Genomic DNA, 25,201 nt, shown 5'->3' on the forward strand with positions numbered 1-25,201 from the left:
CATTGCATAATATTTTGTGGTCACAGTATAAAACAATACAATTAGTTCATATAACATTGGATATGGACAAAAATACACAAGACCCTTTCTTTTGTCTATGTAAAATTCGGCAGATCTGTATGTGCCACGCTAAAAAAGAAAGAAAATCAACTTTTTTTCTCCTAGTGATCTGCACATAATATTTATCACTGAGAATTTGGTCAAACAGCGGAGGAGAACTTACCCAAAACCCAGTTCCCTTCTTCCTCTGTTGTCATCGGTGAAGGTTAAAAAAAAAAAAGGGTTTTCTGAAAGTAGCAAGTTGTGTAGTATTGCTTATTATTCCTGCTAAAGAGGCTCAGTCTTTGGCGCACAGATGTCAGTGACAAAATCATGGCTGCAGGCAGTCTGCAAAGCAAGAAGCAAGAGCCACCAGGGAAAACAGACAAGGGTCTGGGCAGAAGAAGCCACTTTGACCAGGATCTTAGGGAAAGCCACATAGATAGGAGGGGAGAAAACACACAAATAAATACGTTTCTAAATTAAGATTTTAAATCCAGTTGGTGAGTCAGAGTTCCACTGTCCCATGAAAAATCTGAAAAGTTGTTAAAAAGTCAGAGCTGGCATTTTCTTTTTTTTAGAAAAGTGAAAAGTATATGTAAACATTATAAAGTAAACAACGGAAAGGACTTTTCAGGCGTTTATCTGAATATAGCTTAGGCTCTTTCTGGGGATATTTTTACGATCAGAAGAGAAAAAAAAAAAGTCAAACTCTCTATCAAGTTTCTTTGTGTGTTACGCAGCGCACTTTCATCCGTGGCAGTCGTGGCTGGGTCCTTGCCTTCAGGCCAGTGCTTCTGCGGTAACCTTTTCCGGAAGAGCACTCAGCAGGGGGCCCTATTTGGTATAACAAGAGTACATCTCACACTCTGACCAGGACACATGTTCCAGCCACGTTCACCTCCCTGGAAGGAAGGAGGTCCCTGGTACAACGCCCTGTGACTTCTCCCTACTTTGTGCCAGCCCAGTGGATAGAGGGCGGGGCTAGGGGCACAGTAGATGCCCTAAAAGCCCCAGCCTCGAACTGCAACAGCAGTTTGAAAGGAAAAGGTACAGTGTGTGAGCATGTGTTTCCTTTACTGCCTCCGGTTGTCTGCTGCGACCCGTCCACGCTTTTACATACACCTGGGGCCACCGGGTCACATCCAAAGCCAAGTATCCTTTTCTCCTTCCAAGGGCCTGTACTACAACAATCCTGAACCTTCTTTGAGGAGGCTGATCACTGTGAGGGCTCAGAGGGCACTGGCTGTTCTGAACGCAGCACCTGTGTCTATTTCCTGTTTGCACAATCACCTGTGACTCACCTCCTCTGAGACGGCAGTTAGGAAACAGCGTAGGAAATACCCGAATCTAGAGCTATCACAGCCTCTTCCCCTCCCCCTGGTCTTTCGTGCTCTGGTAGAGCAGACCTATGGTATGTCTTCCCACCACAGATGGCAGGCCCGGAATTCCTCTGTTCTGCTACCGTTAGTACAGAATCTAGTTTCAATTATATGAGGGGTCCCCTCGGTGGGCAAAACCAAAAGGAAAAATTTGGTGGCAATCTGCCGTCTGCGGGGTGACTTGGTGATATGCGCAGAACGAATCATGGGCAACAGAGGAGGGAAGTAGAAGAGAAGATGGCTGGGAGCAGTCCAGCTTGTCCGGCCCATTGTGACAGAGAGCCGCATGTGAATGGCCATCATTTTGTATTACTTTATTGCTCAAAACAAATGAATCTTTTTTTCCCTTTTGGAAGACAAAGTGGTATTAGGTCCTTCAGAGCCAGGGTAAAAGCACGCAGAATGCAATGTGGGGACTGAGTCACCAGTGAGCCTCAGGAAACCCCACTGGGATGCTTCTGAAAGGCCAGCGCTGCGTAGGGGCAAGACACAGATCTTTCTGGGACCGCTGTCCTACTCCTGGTCAAGTGATCGGGCAAAGCGGGCCATTCTCAGATCTACTTTGTAGGCTGTTCACACAGCAATAAATTGCTGGGTTTCCTTTGTGTTCCTAATAGGAAACCAAACACACCACAAAGTATACCCTTTCTCACTAACCCCCTGCAGGGGATTTTTTAAAAGACTTGAAGGACTGACAAGGTCACAGAAAATGCATGGTTCTGGGTAATTTCTGATTCTGTGAAGTCAGTCTTGCAAGCAGCAATTCGACTTCACATTAAAGAGCCCAAGTGGCTCGTGAAGGACATGGGGTGTCAGTGGTTCCCCCTGAAGACCCACAAGGCTTTAGCCTCTCATAAAAGGCGGGACAGGGAAAAGAGGTGGCTCTGTCCACCTGACACACCCCTGCACCACTGACCCTCTGGCACAAACTGCAGAAATCGAACTTCCAGGATATTCCCCTTCTGCAATCTCTGGGGCCCCCTGAGGCATGGTACCCTCGAACTATGGGAGTGACTGTCTGTTCCTTTCCTTGTCTCCGACATCGTCTTCTTTGCAGGCCTTCTCACTGCCCTGGACAGAGGGGGCTGTGCATTTTTCTTCATACTCATTCTTAAGGCTAAGGTGGCAAGATAAGGTGCTTGGTGGAGAGCCAAATTCTCAATTCCAGGGCCATTTCAGCACTCGCACGTAAAGCAAATACGAAAGAAGTGGAAAGGGGCAGAGAAGCAGAAAACCAAAAAACAAAATGCATTTGGGCTTGATAGGAAGTTACGGACTGCAGGTTTAGATTTTAAATGTCACCTAAACCCCCTGGAAAATAGGGGGTGGGGAGGGCAGTAAAAGCCACACATTAGCCTTCAGCACTGGTCTGTGTTGTCCTCAGCCGGGGCAGAGGGTCGCCTTCCGCAGCTCTCTTAGCACGTGCCTCCAACTCGGAAGGCGTACGGATCTCACCCGAGACAAAGAACTCTGAACGCCTTCACCCCTTTCTCACTGCAACCCCTCAAAACAAAAGGTAGAAACACACACAAGTCAGAGATCTATAAGCCAGTAGGAGAAAAAAACTAGAGGTTAACCATTAAAAAGCCGCCGTCGGGAAAACACACACTCGATTGTTCCATCAGAAAGTGCCGTGGGAAGAAGAGCCGTGTGCTGGTAAACATGTCTGCGCTCAGGACTTGACATGCAGAAAAGAGAGAGCGCTGAGTCCCACCTGAGATTAGAGAGGACTGGTTTTTAGTGTAACACACTTTGCGTTAAAAGATTGCTGTCCTCATCTCGCCCGAACCGCTCCTCGACCGTCCCTCGGTCTCGGCCTTTCTGGCACCAACTAGTCCATCTCCATGGACATGAGCCGGCGGCGCTCTCGCCGGGTCTCCTGGACTTCCTTCTTGCAGCACCAGTGGGAGCTACAGTACCCAATGAGGCAGGACAGGAGCCCGATGGCCGCGGACAGGCCGGTGCCAATCAGCAGCGGGTACTTGAAGGCGTTCAGCACTGGGAGGGAGAGACCAGAGGGACAGAATTAGTGATGCAAATCGCCGGGTGCCGGGAGGGGGGGCGGTGGGGGGGTGGGGAGAGCTCAGGGAAGACCACTGCCTCCCCGCCTCCACTGCCCGGGGTCTCCCCTAGGAGTCTGACCTCAGCGGTCTTGCACCTAGCACAGGGCTTGAGACAAGAGCAGCTCAGCCATAGGTATTCAAAAATGAGCAAATATATCCCCACCCAATTCCATAGCAGGCGGGGCGGTGGGGGGGGGGGGACCCAGAAAAAAAATTTCCTTCAATATCTTTGAATGTCAACTTGCTTTTTAGGGTTTTGGCAGGAGATTGATTTTTAAAAGTCAGTATAAGGGCACCACACATTCAGCAGCAGATGCATCCTTAAAAAAAAAACTACATAAATCAATTCTATGCATCAGATAACTGAAGTGTACTAGGGGAGCTATTTTAAGTAACACTATAGTAAATTATCTAGCAAAGTGAATAATCACTCCCTGCTTGTTCAGTAAATCTGGATTTTCATATGGAATGACTTCAAGCAAGACATTTCTAAGAGGCAAATATGGTATCACTGACTAAGTTGCAGGAACGCATACAGTTCAGATCCTGCACCTACAAAGTCCCTGTCCCCCAAATAACCAGCAAACTTTGGGTGGAGGCTGGCACCATGCTTGTCTGCCTGCCATTTAGCACAACAGCCCCATGAGAGATTATTATCCCATTTAACAAGAGAGGACGCAAAGGATTAGAAAGACTAAGTCGACTGTGGAAGAGCTGGGGTTCCAATTCCAGTCCCCACCAAACTGACACATCGTCAGCGAAACGCACTTGACGGCTCCTACTTAATCCTTCCAGGCACCTGGACTTGGATTCTGTCCATGACTTTTTTCAATTTACACTTACTCTGACACTTTCTGCAGAGAAGACAAGTTTTCCGTTAACCAAGGAAAATGTGCCCCCACTCCAGGAGGCTCAGAGAGCAGAAGGGTGGGGAGAGGGCCCCCTGACCACTTAGGCTGACTGGTGGTCAGTGCGAGCCAACAAGGCAGGGAGCTCCTCCTCCCATCTCAGGGTTCTGTGAAGAACCCTCCCTGTGCGAGTGAATGGGAGGAGCCCCCTTTCACCAAAAGTAGGACCAGTAAGGAGCTTTCCCAGATGGCTCAGTGGGCAAAGAATCCACTTGCAATGCAGGAGACAAGGAGACTCGGGGTTCGATCCCTGGGTCAGGAAGATCCCCCAAAGGAGGAAATGGCAACTCACTCCAGTATTCTTGCCTGAAAAAGCCCATGGACAGAGAAGCCTGGTGTGCTGCAGTACATGGGTTCTCAAAGAGTCAGACACGACTGAGTGACTAGCACAGCACAGGACCAGTAGAAGGGTGAAAGGGGCAGGAACTCACTCACGGCCCCTCCAAGAGACCTTGACCCACTCTCTAGATGTTGTTCTCTGCCCCTGCCTGGCAGAATCCGTGCCAACCCTAGGATACAACAAAGTGACTATGTCTAGAATTTATAGAATGCATTGAAAATCTGTCCAGTAAGTTTAAAAAATCATTTCCCAGTGGTGCCTCCAGCACACCCGGTACCTAAGCTGGGAAAACAGCAAGGGCTGAGTGTGCACGCCTGAGCCAGGCCAGAGAGAAAGCAGGCACATTCCTCAAAGGGTGAGAACCTGGATCCCATCAGCGGTGGCAAAGCGTGCGGAGGAGACATTCCCCAAACACTGAGAAGGTTATTTGTGTGTCATTCTTACCATCCATCTTCACAGTTATAAAGATGGGCTTGGACTGGATCTCTGCCTCCTTCTGCCAGGAGCCTGTGGGTGACTTCACCCACGGAGTCACGGAGCAGTAGTAGTTGCCAAAGTCCTGGTCCTCGGAACCGTGCACTTGCAGCAGGAATTCCAGCATGCTCATGCGCTCCAGGCTGAGGCTGCTCTTCCAGTCCCTCTGGGCCGTGTTCACAATCCCCTTCCGATCCAGTGACGACAGGAGGACAGGAGCCTTGTCCAGGCCAAAAGAGTGCACCGCAAACCAGGACACGTCAAAGGCCATATCGTCTACGGATGACCAAGCCAAAACCCTGGGATCAGTGGCACAGGCAGAAGTTCCAAGTATGGATAACACACCTCAGGTGGGGTTAGTGGTAAAGAACCGGCCTGCCTAATGCAGGAGACATAAGAGACCCGGGTTCGATCCCTGGGTTGGGAAGATCCCCTGGAGAAGGGCACGGCAACCCACTCCAGTATTCTTGCCTGGACAGTCCCATGGACAGAAGAGCCTGGGAGGCTACACTCCACAGTGTTGCAAAGAGTCAGACACAACTGAAGCCTGACTGGGGGCCAGCACGGCTCTGGGGACCTTAGGTGTCCTCGAATCCTCTCAACAACTGTACATGAAGGTACAGTCACATTTTCTAATCTCTGGGGGGACCCATTAACCTTGTTTGAGATCACACAGCCAGGAGTTTGCAGAGCATGTGGCTTAACCCAGGAGTTCAACTGCAGAATCCAGCCTTTTAACCAGGCCACTGCCACCACCCAGCTGAAGGAGCACAGCCCCCAATGTCTCCTCTACAGAACTTGGGATGGAAAGCTGGTATGTGGCGACATAGAATGCTCTCTTCCCCAAAAGAAAGCAGGGCCCTTCAGCATTTCAGGCAGAAGAACCCAAGACTGGAAGGACACTAGTTGTAAGCAACAATACAGACATAAAGTGAATCGTTCAGAGACTCTGTATGATTTCAATATCGTTAGATCATGAAATTTTTGCAACTTGTTTTATGTCCCTGGATATGTTCCAGTGTCTCCTAGTTTATAGTCCATGGGAACTTGAGTAGAATCTGTATTCTAGTATTGCATGAAAATTGTATAAATCTTATTTATGTTGAATTGGCTCAAAAATATATATATAAGCTTTCAGTTATAAGATAAATAAACAGTACTGATGTGGTATACACATGATGACGATAGCTAACACTGCTCCGTGATGTATCTGAACATTAAGAGAATAAATTCTAAGAGTTTTCATTACAGGGAAAAAAACACTTTTTCGTATCTATGTGAGATGATGGATGTCCACTAAACTTATTGTGATAATCATTTCATGATGTATATAAGTGAAATCATTATGCTGGGTACCTTAAACGTGTCTAGGGATGTATGTCAATTTTATCTTAATAAAACTGGAAGGAAAAACGGAAACAAAATAATAAAGTGAATCGTACAAAATGGAGAGTTGTAAACAGTTTAGATTTTATCATTCACTGTGATTTTTTTTTCTCCCCTGAAGTGCTTAAGTTCAAAACAAGAGGAAAAAAATGTCAAGCTGAGAAAATTGAACACGGTTTAACAGTCCCAGTGAGTAATGCTGTGGAATCGTAAAGTACTCTGCAAAATTAAGGTTCTAACAGCCTCAAATAAATTAATGTGGGCACAAGAGTAAGATGACTTTGGCACAAGTGGTAATTCTCATCGAACGTGGAAATAAGACTGCACATCCTAAGCCTCTGACCTCTTCTTCTGACAGTTACCAAGTGATACCAGCTGTGTCGGGTCTGAGAGTCACCCAGCAGGCAAGAAAGCAGGCCACAAACACTGCTTTATCTTAAATTCACTTGACAAGACTTTCTATACAAATGTTAAATGACACAATTTTTATTAAACAAAAAGTAATATCCATTTAGTAAAAATACACTAATAACCTCAAAAAGCACATTATAAGGCAAACAAATCATATTCATATGCTTACACAGAGAAAAAGAATGTAAGCAAAATTAAAAGCAAGAATTTTTTTTCTTTTTTTTCAGGGGGGCGCCACGTCTCTCAGCTTGTGGGGTATTAGTTCCCTGGCCAGGGATAGAACCCTGCAGTGGTTAAGCACGGAGTCCTCACCACCGGACCACCAAGGAATTCCCCCAAAGTGAGAATTTCTACAAAACTGTTCAAATGATAATTCCTTTTCAACTCACAATAAAAATGTTAAGTGCCCAGTTGCTTTAGTCATGTCCGACTCAGCGATCCCGTGGATTGTAGCCTGCCAGGCTCCTCTGTCCATGGGATTCTCCAGGCAAGAATATTGGAGTGGACAGCCTAACATGTTAATGGCCACAGGCAAATCTCAACTCTACAAATGATGTCAGCTCTCTACTCTGAGGCACCAAAATGTCATTTTTTTCCTTCCCATCAACCCACCGAGGCACTTGAGCAAAACATTTGATTGTTCCCAGCGTGCAGGCCATCTCTTGCCAAATGACCAACTCCCTGAGGGCAGAGGGCGTGCGGTCAATGTCCTCACATCCTGGCCAGTGCCTGGGCAGAGTAGATCACTCCCAGGTCCTCAAAGAAAACCAGCTCAGCGCTGCTGTCACCTGCAGACACGGGGTGTTACTGAAGGCAGAGAGTCAGAGCTGTGTCCATATTACTTGTGCCCGGACTCTAACCCCTCTCCCACCATGCCTTACAGTATGGTGGCCAGGCTGTAGAGTCAGGCTACTCAGGCTAGAATCCTAGCTCTCATTAGCCGTGTGACCTGGTTGAGTCACTTAAGTTCACAGTGAGTCAGTTTCCTCCTCTCTAAAAGGAAATTACAAGAGCACCCACGGTTAGTCACCTGTATAAAATGCTTAAAATAACACCCGGAAGGTAGTAAGTGCACAGTAAAAGGTGGCCGCCATGAACATCCTTATCTCTGCAGTTCAACACACACACTCTGTACTAGGAGATGCTCTGACAGGAAGGGCACTGCCGCCTGCAGCAGGTGTTCCTGGCACTCGGCCCTGACCAGCTGGAGCGCTGGGCCCCCAACTGCTCTAGGTGTCGGCTGCTAAGCTCTCACACCTGAACCCTTCTCCAGTGGACTGTCCTTAGCTGTCAGACGCCACCTCCAGGAGAGCCCCCCTGGAGGTGAGGAAACGCTACCCCTCCCCAGCCATTCACTGTGGGCAACGACCAACAACTGGGGAGGGCAGGTGTAAGAGCCTTAGCTCAACAAGGTCACATTCTGTGGTATAGCCCATGCTCTGGGGCGCACCATAGGGGGTCACACTTGTTCTGAATTCCGATCTTGGCCTGGCTTCTTTCCTAGTTCTCCCTTGATTCCCTCAGTCCCTCCTAGTTTCCTCCTGAGGGCACATCTTCAATTAATCACTCGCACGCTTGTCTCAGGCTTTGCTTCTAGGGAATCTGACTTAAGACCCCGCCTCTAAAGAGCTGTGATCCTCCCCACCCCTCCCCCTGCGCTGGCACTTGGCCCACTTGGGCCACAAGTCCTTTCCAGAAGACAATTCCTTCATAGCCCATAGGAAACGTGAGGAAACATGAAACCACAACTTGTGTTTAATTATTCAGAATCTTGTACCCATGTAGTCCAAGAGTGCAAAGTTCTGGAAAATTGTGATGTGTAAGATAACAGCTACCTAAGCTTTTGTAATTACATTGCAATTACCTATGAAAGTGAAAGTGAAGTCACTCAGTGTAAGATAACAGCTACCTATAGCTTTTGTAATTACATTGCAATTACCTATGAAAGTGAAAGTGAAAGTGAAGTCGCTCAGTCGTGTCCGACTCTTTGCGACCCCATGGACTGTAGCCTACCAGGCTCCTCCGCCCGTGGGATTCTCCAGGCAAGAGTACTGGAGTGGGTTGCCGTTTCCTTCTCCAATAGCTTTTACAATTACATTGGAGGGAAAGACTTACATTAAGGGCACAATTGGTGACCCATTAATTTATAAGAAAGACATTGGAATGTTACATTTTTATATATTTATAAATGAGCTTAATCTTTTTAATTTTTTATAAACAGAAGGATTGTTGGGGAGGGATAGTTGGGGAGGACATATACACTCTGTTATATTTTAAATGGATAACCAACAAGAATCTAGGTGGCTCGTGCTCAACTGTGTCCAACTCTTTGCAACTCCAAGGACTGTAGCCCACTAGCCTCCTTTGTTCATGGGATTCTCTAGGCAAGAATATTGCAGTGGACCTACTACAGAGTATATGCAACTCTGTTCAATGTTATGTGGCAACTTGGATAGAAGAGGAGTTTGGGAGAGAATGGATACATGTATACGTATGGCTGAGTCCCTTCACTGCTCACTTGACACTATCACAACACTGCTTGTTAATTGGCTATAAACCAAAACAAAATAAAAAGTTTAAAAAACATTTTTTATAAATAAAGTTTAGAGGCAAAAATAGTATTAAATCATTTTAACTTTTGCAAAGGACCTCCCTGCTCCCCCTTTCCTGGCAGCCTCCCACAGGAGTGGTGGCTCCTTCCTGACCAGAGGACAGAGCTGACCGATCTTTGTTTTGGATGGTTTTTTTTTTTTCTTTTCCTTTTCTTACGTTTTCCATAAACCCTTCTCCTTTTTTTTTAACCTGTAAAGCTGAATCATATTTAAGTTCCTGACAAGAGTCAATCTTGGTATCAATCAACTTGTGCAGGGTTCAGTAAACTGTAGCCTGCAGGTCAAGCCAGCCCACCACCTGTTTCTGTAAATAAAGTTTCACTGGAACACAGCCAGGCCCATTTGTTTATTCTCTTTGGCTGCTTTCCCTCTACAACAGCAGAGCAGAGTAACTGCCTCAGAGATCATATGGCCCACAGAGTCAAAAAAACTGAAAATACTCCCTACCTGGGTCCCTTACAGAAGAGGTTTGCTGACCCTGAGCTAGACGCACCTGGACCTTCAGCTGGGGGCCATGCGGGAGTCAGACCTCAGTGGGTGGAGGCCTGGGCCTCTGCTCCTGTTGGTCCCTCAAGATCAACTACAGCCCACTCTCGGTTTATGGACGGCTTGCCGTTAACACAGAACGAAGACCTGCTTCATTTCTACCCCAGGGCCACATGTCCAGTGGTCTCCACAAAGAACTCAGTGAGCTCTGCACAATTTGGCCTTTTCAAGGTGCAAATCTGTGTGAGGTCATCAATCTGCCTATGATGGAGAAGGCAGTTCAAGACACCAGAGGTAAGAGCATGGGCAGCCCCTAGGCAGGGAGTCAGGGTCTCCACAGGCTCTGCAGAAGGCAGAGACACACCTGCAGACATTCAATATTCTTTCAAACCCCGAGGATCTAAGTGAGAAGCACAGCACCTCATACTAAGGGCGCCAAGCAGAAAAGGTGTAAGGCTGCTGGCCCACAACTCTTGAGCATCCTGTTGGCCCTGGTAATATCTTCTGCAAAGAAAAGATTTACAAAGATTTCCTAAAAGTTTAAACTGCAATAGCATACCCTGGTTACTTGCCACTCATTTACTCTGCTTTGTATTTCTCCAGTGTTAATCACTATCTGATATTACACATATGGTGATTTCTTTCTTGTCTGCTTAATAAACTAGGCTGCAAGCTCCATGAAAGTAGATGTAGAATATTCTGATCATGCCTCTCTAATCCCAGTATCTAGAACAGCATCTGTTTATAGGAGTTCAACAACTATTCGAAGGAATAAATGAAAGACAAAATGGAAGGGAGCTGGACTCTTCCAGTGGGTTGCAAATCAGCCTGAATTAGCCCCTGAAGTGGCCACTGAATCACCATGAGAACTTACATTCACATGTCTAGCTGTGTTTCCAAACCATCTAACAGACAGTGGCATCCATTTTAACAAGTCCTCAGTAAATATTTACTGAATACAAAGGACCGAGCTAGGCACTTTGGAAATAAATAGCCAATCCAATCCCTGACCTTCACATCTGTAACACAGTGGGGATGATATGAGTAACACTTAGAAAAGCCATATGAGGAAGGGGAAAGGATGGAGAGAGGTACCTGGATCCAAGGCTGCTCCTTCGACAGTGATGATACAGAACAATTTAATGAGATCTCCCCGGATGACCGACGGCGTGTCCGAATGCACAGAGGCATTGAATATAGGACCTGGAAGAAAGTAACATCACTTCATGATCCTCTTTCTCACTTTTGTTTAAATCCCATTCTTGGTGCACAAATGTGCATCCAAATGTGGGCTCCCTTTCCTTGCAACTGGGCTAGAAATCCACAAAACAGGTTTTTAAGGATGTTTTTCTTCTCTTCAGAAAGACATGAATTAAGCTACTTCCAGCTGAGCTTCACCTTAAGATTCCAACCATAGTCTCATTTCGAGACCACCCCACCTCCCATCTTGGTACAGTCGGGGATGTTTCTGGCTCCACACAGTTCACTTCCAGGGCAGAACGGCTCAGAGATCAGAGGGCTTGGGACTAAGTCAGGGACACTTTTGGTCTCAACAGACTGAGTAGCTTTATTGTGCTGGGTACTGGCGATGGGCCCTGTTGTTACGAGGCTGACATCCAGTAGGGAGATGGGCAGGCCAACAATGATGATGTTGCTACAAGGTTCAGCTGAAGGCGATTCCAATCTGCTGGGGGAAACGGAGGCAGCTTGGAAATTCCTTTTAAATACCACCCAGACAGGACCTGTCCTGCCTGCTTCATTGGAATCCTCCCTCAACACCCAGTTCACTTTTATAAACGACCCCTTTACTTCTCCCAGAGGCCAGAAGATGGTTCTACACAAACCATGCTGACTCCTCATAGTATCACTGATTCACTGCAAGGCAGGGCTGTTTCAAGTTTGTAAGTTGTAAGGTAATGAGCATATGTGTGGGCAAGAAAATATGAAGGGTAAAGTAAAAATAATTTAGGGCTAGAAGTTAATAATATTTACCATAGAGTAAGTTGGATACATTTAGCTGTAGGGATAATTATCATTACGTTGTTTCATTACTAGGCACAAATAAATGACTTATTATATTAAAAAAAGGTATGCCTTGTATGGAAGAAATCTGTGGCTCCAATCCCCTCCTGAGGCAGAGAGAGGGGCTAGGTACTGCATTCTTTGGTTTTAACCCTTTGACAGCTTACTTTTTAGGTGAGATTTAGCAGCTTTAAGCTAATCTGATCCTAAGAGCTCAGTAGTTACCATATCCCAATTCTAACATCTAGGAATAGGCAAGGCTGAAGATGATTCCAGAATACCAATGCTATAGGATTTCCCTTGCGTTTTCTTGAAAACAAAGATAGATGGCCCTGGACACTGATTCTGAAACTCATTCAAAGCTAAGAATGCAGATGTAACTACCTTTAAAATCAGATTATCAGGAAGGAAAAGGTACTTTTTAACATCCAAAAGAAATGACTGTGAGAAAGAGAGTAAAAGGTCATGTGAACCAATGAGGCAAAGAATTGAAAAGGCTATACTTTTATTTCAACATGAGTAGTCAGATGAATTCAACAGAGGGCTTTTCTAACACCGAGGTCACGAGTAATCTGTGTTTTGCTGGGAGAAAGGCGAAGGATGGTCGGAGAGCATGGAAACCTTGAGGCGTCATATGGCTCTGGTGGGTTTCTGCTGAGCACTCAGATTGGGCCTAGGGGATGAAGGACACAACAGAATGGCAGTTCCAGGACACAGGGAATGGGATGAAAGCGAAAAGGACAAGGAAACTTCACCCCCTTCTGGGCATCATGTCCCTCAATTAACTCGGCTCTCGGCCACGGTTTGCTCAGGTCCTTACCACCCTGGATTTGCTCTGTTTACAGCAGTGAGGTGGGAAAGGATTACGCCCGTTGCTCTGAGCTGGCTCAGTGGTGATGACTGGGGGGACTTCATGCCATTTATGGTCATCTGTGAGGACAGGTTAATAGCAACCATGGTGAGCAATGGGGACTAAATTTTTTTTCTCCGACTAGAAATTTCATGGTTAAAAATAGAACTATACTATGGGGCTTTCTTAAAGTGTTCCAGGCGCCTTCTCAGAGAACACAAGATAATAAAACACAAGGAGAGCCTCATAGTGGATTCCGGTTCCTCTTTACTTAATTAGAAACAGCAAAGAAATTTGGACATATTTTCTTTACCTTATTTGGACAAATTTCCCTACCTAATTTGGACAGATTTCACTCTCTTTCCTTTACATTTCCAAAGAAACCCAAAATGCCTTCTGGCTCACAAGTCACAGCTCTCATTTCTCCTCGTGGCCGTGGGAACAACAGAGGATCTGCGCCATTCTCACCACACAGAAGAGGACCAAGGAAAAGGCCTGCATTGTGGACTGTTCACAGCGGTGGATTTCCTTCGGACGAAATCAACAACTCACTGTTAATACGGGTCATTATCCCAGGCTTAGAAATGTTTTTATTATGGTCAATTTCTGGGTAATGCTGCTTTTGTGAGGGAATGTGTCTGGTTAACTTTACAGATGACAGATTATGGCACAGATAATCTAAGTGAACAACTAGGGCCACTACATGTCCCCAGATTCCTATCTGTAGAGTACACGGACCACTTAACTTTTAAACACAAACATTGACACAAACCATGCTCCAACTCTAGCCCCTAAGAAAAGACTGTAAAGGACAGTATTTCTGTGAAAGCCCAAACTGCAGACCATCTGCATGTCATCAGCAGGGAAGTGGTTAGCCAAATTCTAGCAGGTGTAGTCATTAAAGCTGGTATTAACCTATAATTTTTTATAACATGGAAAATGCTTATCTTATAATGTTAAAGTGGGGGAAAGCAGGTCATAAAATTGCATATACAGCCTGATTTCAAAGTCATGAAGAAAACACGTAAGGGAAAAATTCTAAGATAACAAATACCACTAATTAGCAGTCTCTGGTAAGATGAAGGGTGATTGGGTGATTCCTCGTATTTTATTTCCAAACTTCTCTATTAAGAAGAAAAATGTTATTATTATTCTTTTAACATCAAATATTAAATATTTAACATCATCATATTTAAACCATATAACCACATTTAAACCCCTGATACTTTGAGTCAGAAGATGTCACAACTCAGTAAGGCCCCTTGGGGAAACACGGTCCTTATACCAAGAGGTAAGTGTGCTGAAAACAGAGGACAAAAAGGTGGGCAGGAAAGACCTCTCTGTTCCATGTATTTTACTGTGTGCCAATGATTTTTAGGAAGTGAAAGCTCTTCAGTATCAAGTCAATATTCTCATGGAGCTATTCAGGGCTATTGCAATGTGCTAGGTGTTGGATTTGATGCAGCTCCTCTTAATTAAACTGTGAACCCATGACAACTCCATGGGTTCAATAAAGCAAAAACCTTAAGCAGTCTATTCAACCTGTAAGCTACAGTGATTTTATCTGTTATGATGAGATTTAAAGAACTGGGTAAATAGATTCAATACCTATTCCTCACCTAGAAATACATATAAAAGATTTTATGTCTCCCTTCTTTCTCATAATAGTTTTAAAGAAACATCAAATAACAAATATAAAACAAAATGGAATAAAATCCTATAGACAATAAAAACAGATAACCCAAAGAACAAATACCCACATATTCATCTGAATCTCAATAGTCAGAGAGAAAGCATTTGATAACACCCAACACTAATTCGTAATAAAACATTCAACAGATTAGGGATGAAAGAAAACTTCCTCAACTCAATATTTGCTGCCTATGAAATACCCATAGCCAGCAAGATACTTAAGGGTAAAAGACACTCAGCAGGGAAAATTCCCTCAAGATCAGGAAATAGACAAGGATTCCACTTGCGCCACTGCTGTTCAACACTTGACTAGAGATTCTAGCCAGGACAACTAAGCAAGACAAGTAATTAGAAGGCACTAAGGAAACCTGAATATAAGAAGTAAAACTACCCCTATACGTAGATGACATGGTCCTGTATTTAGAAAGCCCAAGCCACCAACAAAAACAACAGCAGCAAACTATTAGGACTAATAAACAATTACAGCAAGGTTGCAGGATATAAGGCCAATTTATAGAAGTCAGTTCAGTTTCTATACACTCACAATAAATAAGCTGAAAAGGAAATTAGGAAAGCAAATAATTTACAGTTGCATCAACAATAAAATACCTAGGACAAATTTAATGAAAGAAGTTCAACATTTGTATGCTGGAAAACTACAAACACCATTGAAAAATTTTAAAAGACCCGAATAAATGGGAAGACATCTCATGTTTATGGATTAGAAAACTATAGTGTTAAATGGTAATACTTTCCAAACTGATTTACAAATTTGGCACAATCCCTATCAAAGTCCCAGTTATCTTTTTTGCAGATATTAATGAGCTGATCTTAAAATTCATTTGGAAATGCAAGCGGCCCATAAAGCCAAAACAACATTGAAAAACAACAAAATCAGAAGAGTCACACTTATTTCAAAACTTACTAGAAAGCTATAGTAATGAAACACTATGATTCTGGTACAGGAAAAGATACAGGATCATCAGAATAGAACTGAAAGTTCAGAAATAAATCCTTTTTTTATGGTTAAATTATTTTTGACAAGTGTACCAAAGTCAATGCGGGAAAGAATATAGACTTTTCAACAAATGGTGCCAGGACAAGTATTCACACACAAAAGAATAAAGCTGAGTCCCAACTGCATGCCACAGACAAAAATTAACTCAAAACGGATCAGAGCCTTGAATGTTTGAGCTAAAACTGTAAAACTCTTAGAGGAAACCAGAGGTGTAAATCCTCACAGCCATGGATTAGGCAATGGTTTCTTAGATATGACACCAAACCCACAAGCAACAAAAATAAACTATGGATAAATTGGACTTCATCAAAATTAAAAACTTGGGTGCTTCAAAGGACACAATTAAGAAAGTGAAAAGACTACATACAGAATAGATATTTTCAAATCACATAGTTTGTTAAAGGACTTTTGTATTCAAACTATGAAAAGCTCCACTAGCCAACAATAAAAAAAAAGTCAATTAAAAAAGGGGTAAATGGTATGAATAGACATCTCTACAGAGAAGATACACAGATGACCAAGAACTGTTAATATCTGAAAAGACGCTCAACATCAACAGTCATTAAGGAAATGCAAATTAAAACCACAAAGAAATACTACTTCATATACACTTGTTGCTGCTTAGTCACCAAGTCATGTCTGACTCTTTTTATGACCCCATGGACAGTAGCCTGCCAGGGGCCTCTGTCCATGGGATAGCCCAGGCGAGTATACTGGGGTGGGTTGCCATTTCTTCTCCAGGGGATCTTCCCCAATCCAGGGATCCAATCCTCATCTCTTATGTCTCCTGCACTGGCAGGCAGGTTCTTTACCACTGAGCCACGAGGGAAGCCCTCACATATACTAGGTTGGCTATAATTAAAAAAAAAAAAAAAGATGGAGAATAACAATAACTACCCCGTGAGAATGAGGACAAATTGGAACCCTTACACATTGCTGGTGGGAATGCAAAATGGTGCAGCTGCTTTGGAAAAATATTTGGCAATTCCTCAAAGAATTAAAGAGTTACCTTATGACCCAGCATCACTCCTAGGGGAGAAATGAAAATTTAATGTCTACACAAAAACTTGTGCACTAACGTTTATTCAGCATATTATTATTATAATGGCCAAAGGATGGAAACAATCTAAAGGTCCATGGACTGATGAACAGCTAAACAAAATGTGGTATATTCTCACACTGGAATATTATTCAGCAACAAAAGGAATGAGTTATTGACACATGATATAATATGACAGACCCTGAAAAAATGCTTCAGCAGAAGAAGACAATACAAAAGCCCACATACACGTTTCAAATCATATGAAATGTTTAAAAAGGCAAATCTATAGAGACAAACAGCAGAACAGCGGTTGCCAGAGGCTAGAGGTAGAGTTGGGAGTGATTATTAACAGGCACAGTGTGTGCTTTTTTGGAATGGTTAAAAAGTTCTAGAATTAGATACTAGCAATGGTTGTACAAAATATATCTGTGAATATACTAAAAACCATTGAATTGATACTTTGAATGGGTGAATTTTATGGTATATTAACCTTGTTTCAATAAAGCTATTATTAGAAAATAAAGAAGAGACACTTGTATTTTCTCTGTTCTTTTCAATTCCAAGGGTTTAAAATCAATATTCACTCTTTATTAATCTAAAGGTTGAGAGATGATTAGATGCCAGAACAGAAACCAACACAACACTGTAAAGCAATTATCCTCCAATTAAAAAATTGAAAAAAACAAAAAAAGATTATCAGATGCCAGAAGATTATTACAATAATACAAAATAATACTAAAATAAAACAAACCTTACTAAGATTTAGTTTATCTTTCATATAAATGCAATTCAACAAATATCTTGCATTCATTGTACTGATTCAATTAACACTTGCATCTTTATAGGTGAGTATGATCTTATACATCTAGAAATTTCTAACTGGAATCCAGGGCAGATTTAGTGAAAACATTCAGTGTTACACTCAAAAGTGATGATCCTTCACTTTGATATTCTAAATAAGATTGGGAATTTAAAAATTTTAAATCATTTACCTGCTGAAACACACAGAGATTTGTCAGAGGAGCTTAATGAATTATACAGATGAATAAGAAACATTTCCATTTGAGAATATGTATGCATGCTATTAATAAAAAAGAGTAGATCTTCCCAACTTAAGGCATAAAAACATTTGACTTACCAAAGATAAATTATTCAGAACAGACACCAAAATGCTCCTGTTTTAATTAACCCTTTCATAACACTGCTAATAATTACTCTTAACAAAGCAGATTGACAGACACAGTCACATACACCACCAGAGCTCTGGAGACTCGACTAATTGGAAATCCTTTCCTAATCCAAAAGCAAAGGTGAGGCCCAAGGTTGGGATACTCACTTGTGTATGGAAATATTGCTGTGATAAATCAGACCAAGAATAGCACCTACCACCTTCAGTCCTAGGGACCTCAAAGAGTGAAAGCTATGGGCTGGATAAAACTTGGGTCTTAGCTTTGAATCTTTCACTCTTGGCAAGTCATTTAATCCCTCTAGAGGCCCAGTTCCCTCTTATCTTTATACTCTGCCATGTTCCCTGAAGGATTTGACATAGCCGTGTGTCAACTGATCTGTTTTAAAAATGAGGGGGTTGGGTTTCCCTGAGAGGCCAGTGGTTAAGAATCTGCCTTGCAACGCAGGGGATATGAGTTCAGTCCCTGGCCTGGGAAGACTGCACATGCCGCAGGGCAACTAAGCCTGTGTTCCACAACTACAGAACCCGTGCTCTAGAGCTGGGGAACCACAATTACTGCAGCCTGCACGCCTACACCCTGTGCTCTGCAACAAGAGAAGCCGCCACAGGGAGAAGGTCACGCAGGGCAACTAGCTAGAGAACAGGCCCCACTCTCCACAACTAGACAAAGCCTGAGTACGGCAACAAAGGCACAGCACAACCAAAAATAAATACACAAATATTGGGGGAGTAAATGAGGGTCAAAGTAAAGGTAGTATGTTCACACAAAAACCTGCACCCAGATGCTCACAGCAGCATCACTCAGAATAATCAAGGACTGGAAACTCTCAAATGTCCGTTAGCTGATGAACAGATAAACAAAATGCGGTGTACTCACGTAACAGAATATTATTCAGTCATAAAAATGAAGTGCTAATAATTTATTTTGCATTAAATGCTCAAGTACAAAAAGGAGGGAATATGTGATTTTCCTGTGTTTGATTCTTTAAAAAACCATCAGTAGTATTTATAGTTGTGAGTTATACAGGTTTATGTGAAGAGAGCACAGTTTGCTATAGCCACCAAAAAAAAAAAGCCTTGCTAACACTTTCCAAGCACTTTGAGATTCCTAAACTTATTTTCTGATATACAAAATGTGGTATTTACTGGCATTATTTTGCATTTCTCAAGACAAAAATGACATTAAGTAAAAGCTGTGTGTAAATTTGATTCACAGGTACTTAAAAATTTAAACCTGCAAATGAAACAAAAGGTCCCCAAAATTCAGACAATGATATTTTCTTTTTCTGACTATGAGTTTATATCTCATTTATTTTATAAATGGTTTAGTTAAAGCAGGCTTCAATGGTGGCTAAGATGGTAAAGAATCTGCCAGCAGTGCAGGAGACCTGGGTTCGATCCCTGAGTTGGGAAGATCCCCTGGAGAAGGGAATGGCAACCCACTCCAGTATTATTGCCTGGAGAATCCATTGGACAGAGGAGCCTGGTCCACTACTGTCCATGGGGTCACAAAGAGTCAGACACGACTGAGCAACTAACTCTCCTTTTCTTCTTTAAAGCACTGTTCCTTGTGACATTCAAGTTTTCATTGTACTACATTTTTCATGTAAGACCAAATCCAGAACTGCATTTTTACAGTGCTTTTTTCCTCTCAGTGCTGCTAAAAAGAAAAAGCAGCTAACATTTTGAATTTACAACACGCCAAAGATGACACAGAAATTATTACATTTATTTTTGTTCTTGTTAAAACTCTGTGAGCAACATTTACCAAGATAGCATGTTAAGTTACTGGCATTCTCTAGGTACTAAATAAAAGGCTGCAACTCTCTAACATTAATATATATATATACAACATTCCCTAGCGGTCCAATGGTTAGGATTCTTGCTTTCACTGCTGAGGGCACAGGTTCAATTCCTGGTTAGGGAGCTAAGATCCAACAAGCTGCAAAGCACAACCAAAAAAATATAGATATAGAACAACAACAAAAAAAAGAGTAATTAAAAAAATAAACAGAACGAAGTACTGATATATATTATTACAATGTGGATGACTCTTGAAAACATGCTACATGAAAAAAGCCAGACACAAGACTATATACTACATTCCATTTATGTGAAATGTCCAGAACAGGCAAGTTTATAGAGACAGAAAGGAAGTATGTGGTTGCCAGGGGACAGGAGGTTGGGGAGCAGAGTAGGGGGTGTTGAGGGGGAGGACTGAAGGGTGTTAGCTAAGGGTGCAGGTTTCTATTGATTGTAATGAAAATGTTCTATAATTGATAGTGGTGATGGTTACACAACTCTGTGAATATACTATACATTTATATTTATAGTGTAGTATAAATATTGGGTTGACCAAAAAACCTTGATTGGGTTTTTTCTGTAACATGTTATGGAAAAACCTGAATGGACTTTTTGGCCAACCCAATACTCTAGTATAGTATTTAAATACTAAATATACTATGGTATAGTATATTCGCTGTTGGCTCAGTGGTAAAGAATCCTCCAGCACATGCAGGAGACTCGGGGTCAATCCCTGGGTTGGGAGGATGACTTGGGGAAGGAAATGGCAACCTACTCTAGCATTCTTGCCTGGGAAATCCCATGCACAGAGGAGCCAGGTGGGCTATAGTCCATGCGGTCACCAAGAGTCAGACGCAACTGAGCACACACATAGTAGATTTAAATACATACTATGTATTTAGATGGGTAAACTGCATGGCATGTGAATTACATCTCAATTAAGCTGTTTAAAAAAAATGAAGACACTGGATCAAAACCCTAGGGTCTCTTCCAGTCAATCTATGACTTACCAAGTTTCCCTGCTCACCTGAGGTTTGGAAGTCTATCTCAATAGGATTGGAGAGACTGGTTGCTGCTTCTCGCCACAGGCTGCCCCTGACAGGAGACCAGGCTGTCACCACACAGCGGTACAGGCCTGCATCTGAGACCTGAGTCTGGTACATTCGATAGCGAAATTCATCTTCCTGCACTTTCTCTAACACAACACCATCCACCCGTGATGCATCTGTCCAGTTCTCCAGCTTCACCACGGAATCCTGGTCCAGGGAGATGATGTACTTGGTTTCATTGGGACTAGAGAGGTCCCCAACAGGTTTCTCAGCCGTGATGAGAACAGAGTAGCGTGGCGACTTAATATTTTTGGAAGACACTTTGCAAGTCATCTCGAATGTATTTCCAGCAGCGAAGAAAGGCTTGGGTTGCCTTGCCTTCACCACAAGCACGGAATCTGCAATGAAGTACCAGAAAGATGTGATATCTAACAGGATTAGCTAAATGGATATGCATCTGAAAGCACAATGTCAAGGAAATAGAAATTTATTTGCAAATTGCCGCACAATAGCATTTAGGAAAATCTGGAAACTCAGAGAGAAACTAGCGTGTGTCAGGAAGCAGACTGAACACCACCACGCTGCAGGAGGCAGAGCAGTCTGCTTCGATTTAACAGGTGTGAGGGAACAGAGGATCGATGGGTGAAAATTTGCTCTTAAGGATTTTCAAGTCCTTGAGAAGTCTCACCCAGAGTGAGAATTTGGGAAGCTACTGGTGCCACCACGGATGTGAGCGAGGAAGATGCTCTAGGCAGTTCCACCTGCCTCTCCCCACTGGGACTCCCCTGACTGCAAAGATAGTAGCAGAGCAAGTGAGAAACGGGTTCTACCGCTGTTTCACCATATGATGGTAACATTGTAGGACACGTCATTACTAATGTGACTGCAACATACATGCGTAGATCCGTGTATGAAGATATGACTGCAAACATGCATAGTCATTTCCAGAGATGCAATTAAAATTTAATTAATTTTAATTCTGAACCAGCATCCAAGGCTACTATCTTAAAGATTTAAGTGTGTTACTTCCTGTCTCTCTGTCAAAAAAAAAAAATTAATCTCTAAGCATATACACATTAGAATTCACCTATATTATAATATTAATAGCTCAATGCCAGGCACTTGGAAGATACCTAAATGTTTGCTGAGTGGATGGATAAATGAGTTAAATACAACCCTTTTACCCTTTAATGATATAATTCTGTAACCCACCCAGTTACAAAACAAAATTTTATGTTGGGGTTTTTTGAGGAATAGTTGTTCTACCAAACTATTAGGACAACATGTATGTTACAAGGGTCTCTCCAGAATTACTGATTCCTGAGGTTCCACTGAGCCATTTACATTCTTTCTTGAAGCTTCAATTTGTGAGATTAGAAGAGATAACTAGAGGTTAAACAGGAAAAGAGTTCAAGGACTGTGCCCTCAGGCATCTGATGTTTGAGGGTCAGAAAAGTAAACAGAAATCAGCAAAGGAAGCTGAGAAGAGGTCAAGCTTGGAGAAAAGCCCAGAGAGGATGGTGTCCCACAAACCAAGGAGAAACCAAAGTATTTCCAAGAAGAGGGAATGATCATCGTGGTAAATCCTGCTAAGTCAAGTAAGATGACTAACCATTAGATTTCGCAATGTGTCACTCACTAGTCATCTGGATCAAAAGCCAGATGAGAGGAGATTAGAGAACAGGAGGAGGGAAAGTGGAGACACTGAGGACAGACAAATCAAAGGAAAGAAACAGAAAGGGGTAGGCAAGGGGTGCGGAGAATAGAAAGACGGCGGTCGGGGAAGCAAGATCAAGATTCAGCTCAGTTCAGTTCAGTTGCTCAGTCATGGCTGACTCTTTGCGACCCCATGGACTACAGCACACCAGGCCTCCCTGTCCATCACCAACTCCCAGAGTTTACTCAAACTCATGTCCATTGAGTGGGTGATGCCATCCAACCATCCCATCCTCTGTCATCGTCTTCTCCTCCTGCCATCAATCTTTCCCAGCATTAGAGTCTTTTCAAATGAGTCAGTTCTTTGTATCAGGTGGCCAAAGTATTGGAGTTTCAGCTTCAGCATCAATCCTTCCAATGAACACCCAGGACTGATTTCCTTTAGGATAGACTGGTTGGATCTCCTTGCAGTCTAAGGGACTCTCAAGAGTCTTCTCCAACACCACAGTTCAAAAGCATCAATTCTTTGGTGCTCAGCTTTCTTTATAGTCCAACTCTCACATCCACACATGACTACTGGAAAAACCATAGCTTTGACTAGATGGACCTTTGTTGGCAAAGTAATGTCTCTGCTTTTTAATATGCTGTCTAGGTTGGTCATAACTTTTCTTCCAAGGAGCAAGAGTCTTTTAATTTCATGGCTGCAGTCACCATTTGCAGTGATTTTGGAGCACCGCCCCCCCCCCCCCCCCCCCCCAAAATAAAGTCTGTCACTGTTTCCACTGTTTCCCCATCCATTTGCCATGAAGTGATGGGACAAGATGCCATGATCTTAGTTTTCTGAATGTGGAGCTTTAAGCCAAGTTTTTCACTCTCCTCTTTCACTTTCATCAGGAGGCTCTTTAGTTCTTCTCTGCTTTCTGGCATAAGGGTAGTGTCATCTGCATATCTGTGTTTATTGATATTTCTGCCGGCAATCTTGATTCCAGCCTGTGCTTCATCCAGCCCAGCGTTTCTCATGACGTACTCTGCATATAAGTGAAATAAGCAGGGTGACAATATACAGCCTTTCCTTTCCCAATCTGGAAGCAGTCTGTTGTTCCATGTCCAGTTCTAACTTGCTTCCTGACCTGCATACAGATTTCTCAGGAGGCAGGTCAGGTGGTCTGGTATTCCCATCTCTTGAAGAATTTTCTACAGTTTGTTGTGATCCACACAGTCAAAGGCTTTGGCATAGTCAATAAAGCAAAGATAGATGTTTTTCTGGAACTCTCTTGCTTTTTCGATGATCCAGTGGATGCTGGCAATTTGATTTCTGGCTCCTCTGCCTTTTCTAAATCCAGCTTGAACATCTGGAAGTTCACGGTTCAAGTACTGTTGAAGCCTGGCTTGGAGAATTTTGAGCATTACTTTACCAGCGTGTTTGAGATGAGTGCAACTGTATGGTGTATAAGTGCAACATTCTTTGGCATTGCCTTTCTTTGGAATTGGAATGAAACCTGACCTTTTCCACTCCTGTGGCCACTGCTGAGTTTTCCAAATTTGCTGACATATAGAGTGCAGCACTTTCACAGCATCATCTTTCAAGATTTGAAATAGCTCAACTGGAATTCCATCACCTCCACTAGCTTTGTAGTGATGCTTCCTAAGGCCCACTTGACCTCGAATTCCAGGATGTCTGACTTTAGGTGAGTGATCATACCATCGTGATTATTTGGGTCGTGAAGATGTTTTTTTGATCAAAATTAGCTTAGCTTTAATTTAAAAAGACCAAAAAAATAAAAAATAAAAATAAAATGACCACAACAAGAGATCTAACAGCATGTTAATAGGCCAACGGGAAACAATGGGAGTGATCTAGAAAGATAGGTGTGTTGAGAGGATAGGCTGCGTGGAATTGAGAGTATGGCGGGCTCTCAGCTATCAGAAGTGAGATATCTAGCGTAGGGTGTAAGCTTGGGAGTGAATAACCCAAACAGGACAAAGGTCATGATGACTAGAGAAGGGGACACGAGACGGAGAATGAAAGGCTCCTCAACCTCAGATGCACCTGAGAACCATCCTGGCTGCATCTGAAAACTTCAATGCCCAGGTTGCAAGTAACCTCAGGCCAGTTAAGACAGAACTTCTTGTGCGACTTCAGCTTCAGTACTTTTTCAAAGCTCCTCAGGTGACTGCAACGTGCAGCCAAATATGACCCAGTGCCTATAAGGATCATGAAGACAGCAGGACAGAGGGGCTGTGAAACAAGAGTGAGCATCTCCACTCACTGCCTGGGGAGGACCCAGGAGTGACGGCAACAAGAGGAGGTGGAACCATCTGACGACTGGAGACCTGAAGCTGGATGTTTTCAGGGAGGAGGGAAAAGGGCCTGGAGGCTGCAGTGAGGGACGAGGGGGCCTGCCCTATCTAGACTGGGCTACACAGAGAGAAGAAAACAGCACCACCCAGGAAGACTCCAGGGAAAATCGTGTCCTTGGGGAGAGCTAGGTGGGGCGTGTTTACTGGGAGGAAGAGAAAGGAATATTCAGAGATGAGGTCAGGAAGCAGGAGATTTTGCCAAGTACTAGAGGGCCCAGTGTAGGGTTTGGGGATTTCAGAGGCATGGCAACGAGGCCACAAAAGCATGTGGAGGGCTGTGAAGGAGGACCCAGGAGGCCTGGCCTTCCTGCAACGACGGACTAGACCGAGGATAAAAGCCTTGACCAGTCTGATGTCCCAAGACACACCGGGCTCTGAGCATTCAGGAGGAGGCTGCATCAAAGAAACCGGTTCCCTG

The 25,201-nt window shown here is 43.4% G+C and overlaps 1 protein-coding gene across 1 annotated transcript in view; it reads right to left on the reverse strand.

Annotated features, from left to right (window-relative positions):
• Nucleotides 1-2: 2 nt before the first annotated feature.
• Nucleotides 3-25,201, reverse strand: part of PTGFRN (prostaglandin F2 receptor inhibitor) — an 83,384-nt gene continuing 58,185 nt past the window's right edge. The window contains exons 6-9 of the mRNA XM_052636792.1: nt 20,745-21,164; nt 11,197-11,304; nt 5,177-5,482; nt 3-3,419 (exon numbers count right to left, since the gene is read on the reverse strand). Of these exons, the coding sequence (XP_052492752.1) occupies nt 3,253-3,419; nt 5,177-5,482; nt 11,197-11,304; nt 20,745-21,164 (1,001 nt within the window). The 3' untranslated portion in view covers nt 3-3,252. The remainder of the gene's footprint in view (nt 3,420-5,176; nt 5,483-11,196; nt 11,305-20,744; nt 21,165-25,201) is intronic.

Source organism: Budorcas taxicolor, chromosome 3 (genome assembly GCF_023091745.1).
Source record: "Budorcas taxicolor isolate Tak-1 chromosome 3, Takin1.1, whole genome shotgun sequence".
NCBI classification, from domain to species: Eukaryota; Metazoa; Chordata; class Mammalia; order Artiodactyla; family Bovidae; genus Budorcas; species Budorcas taxicolor.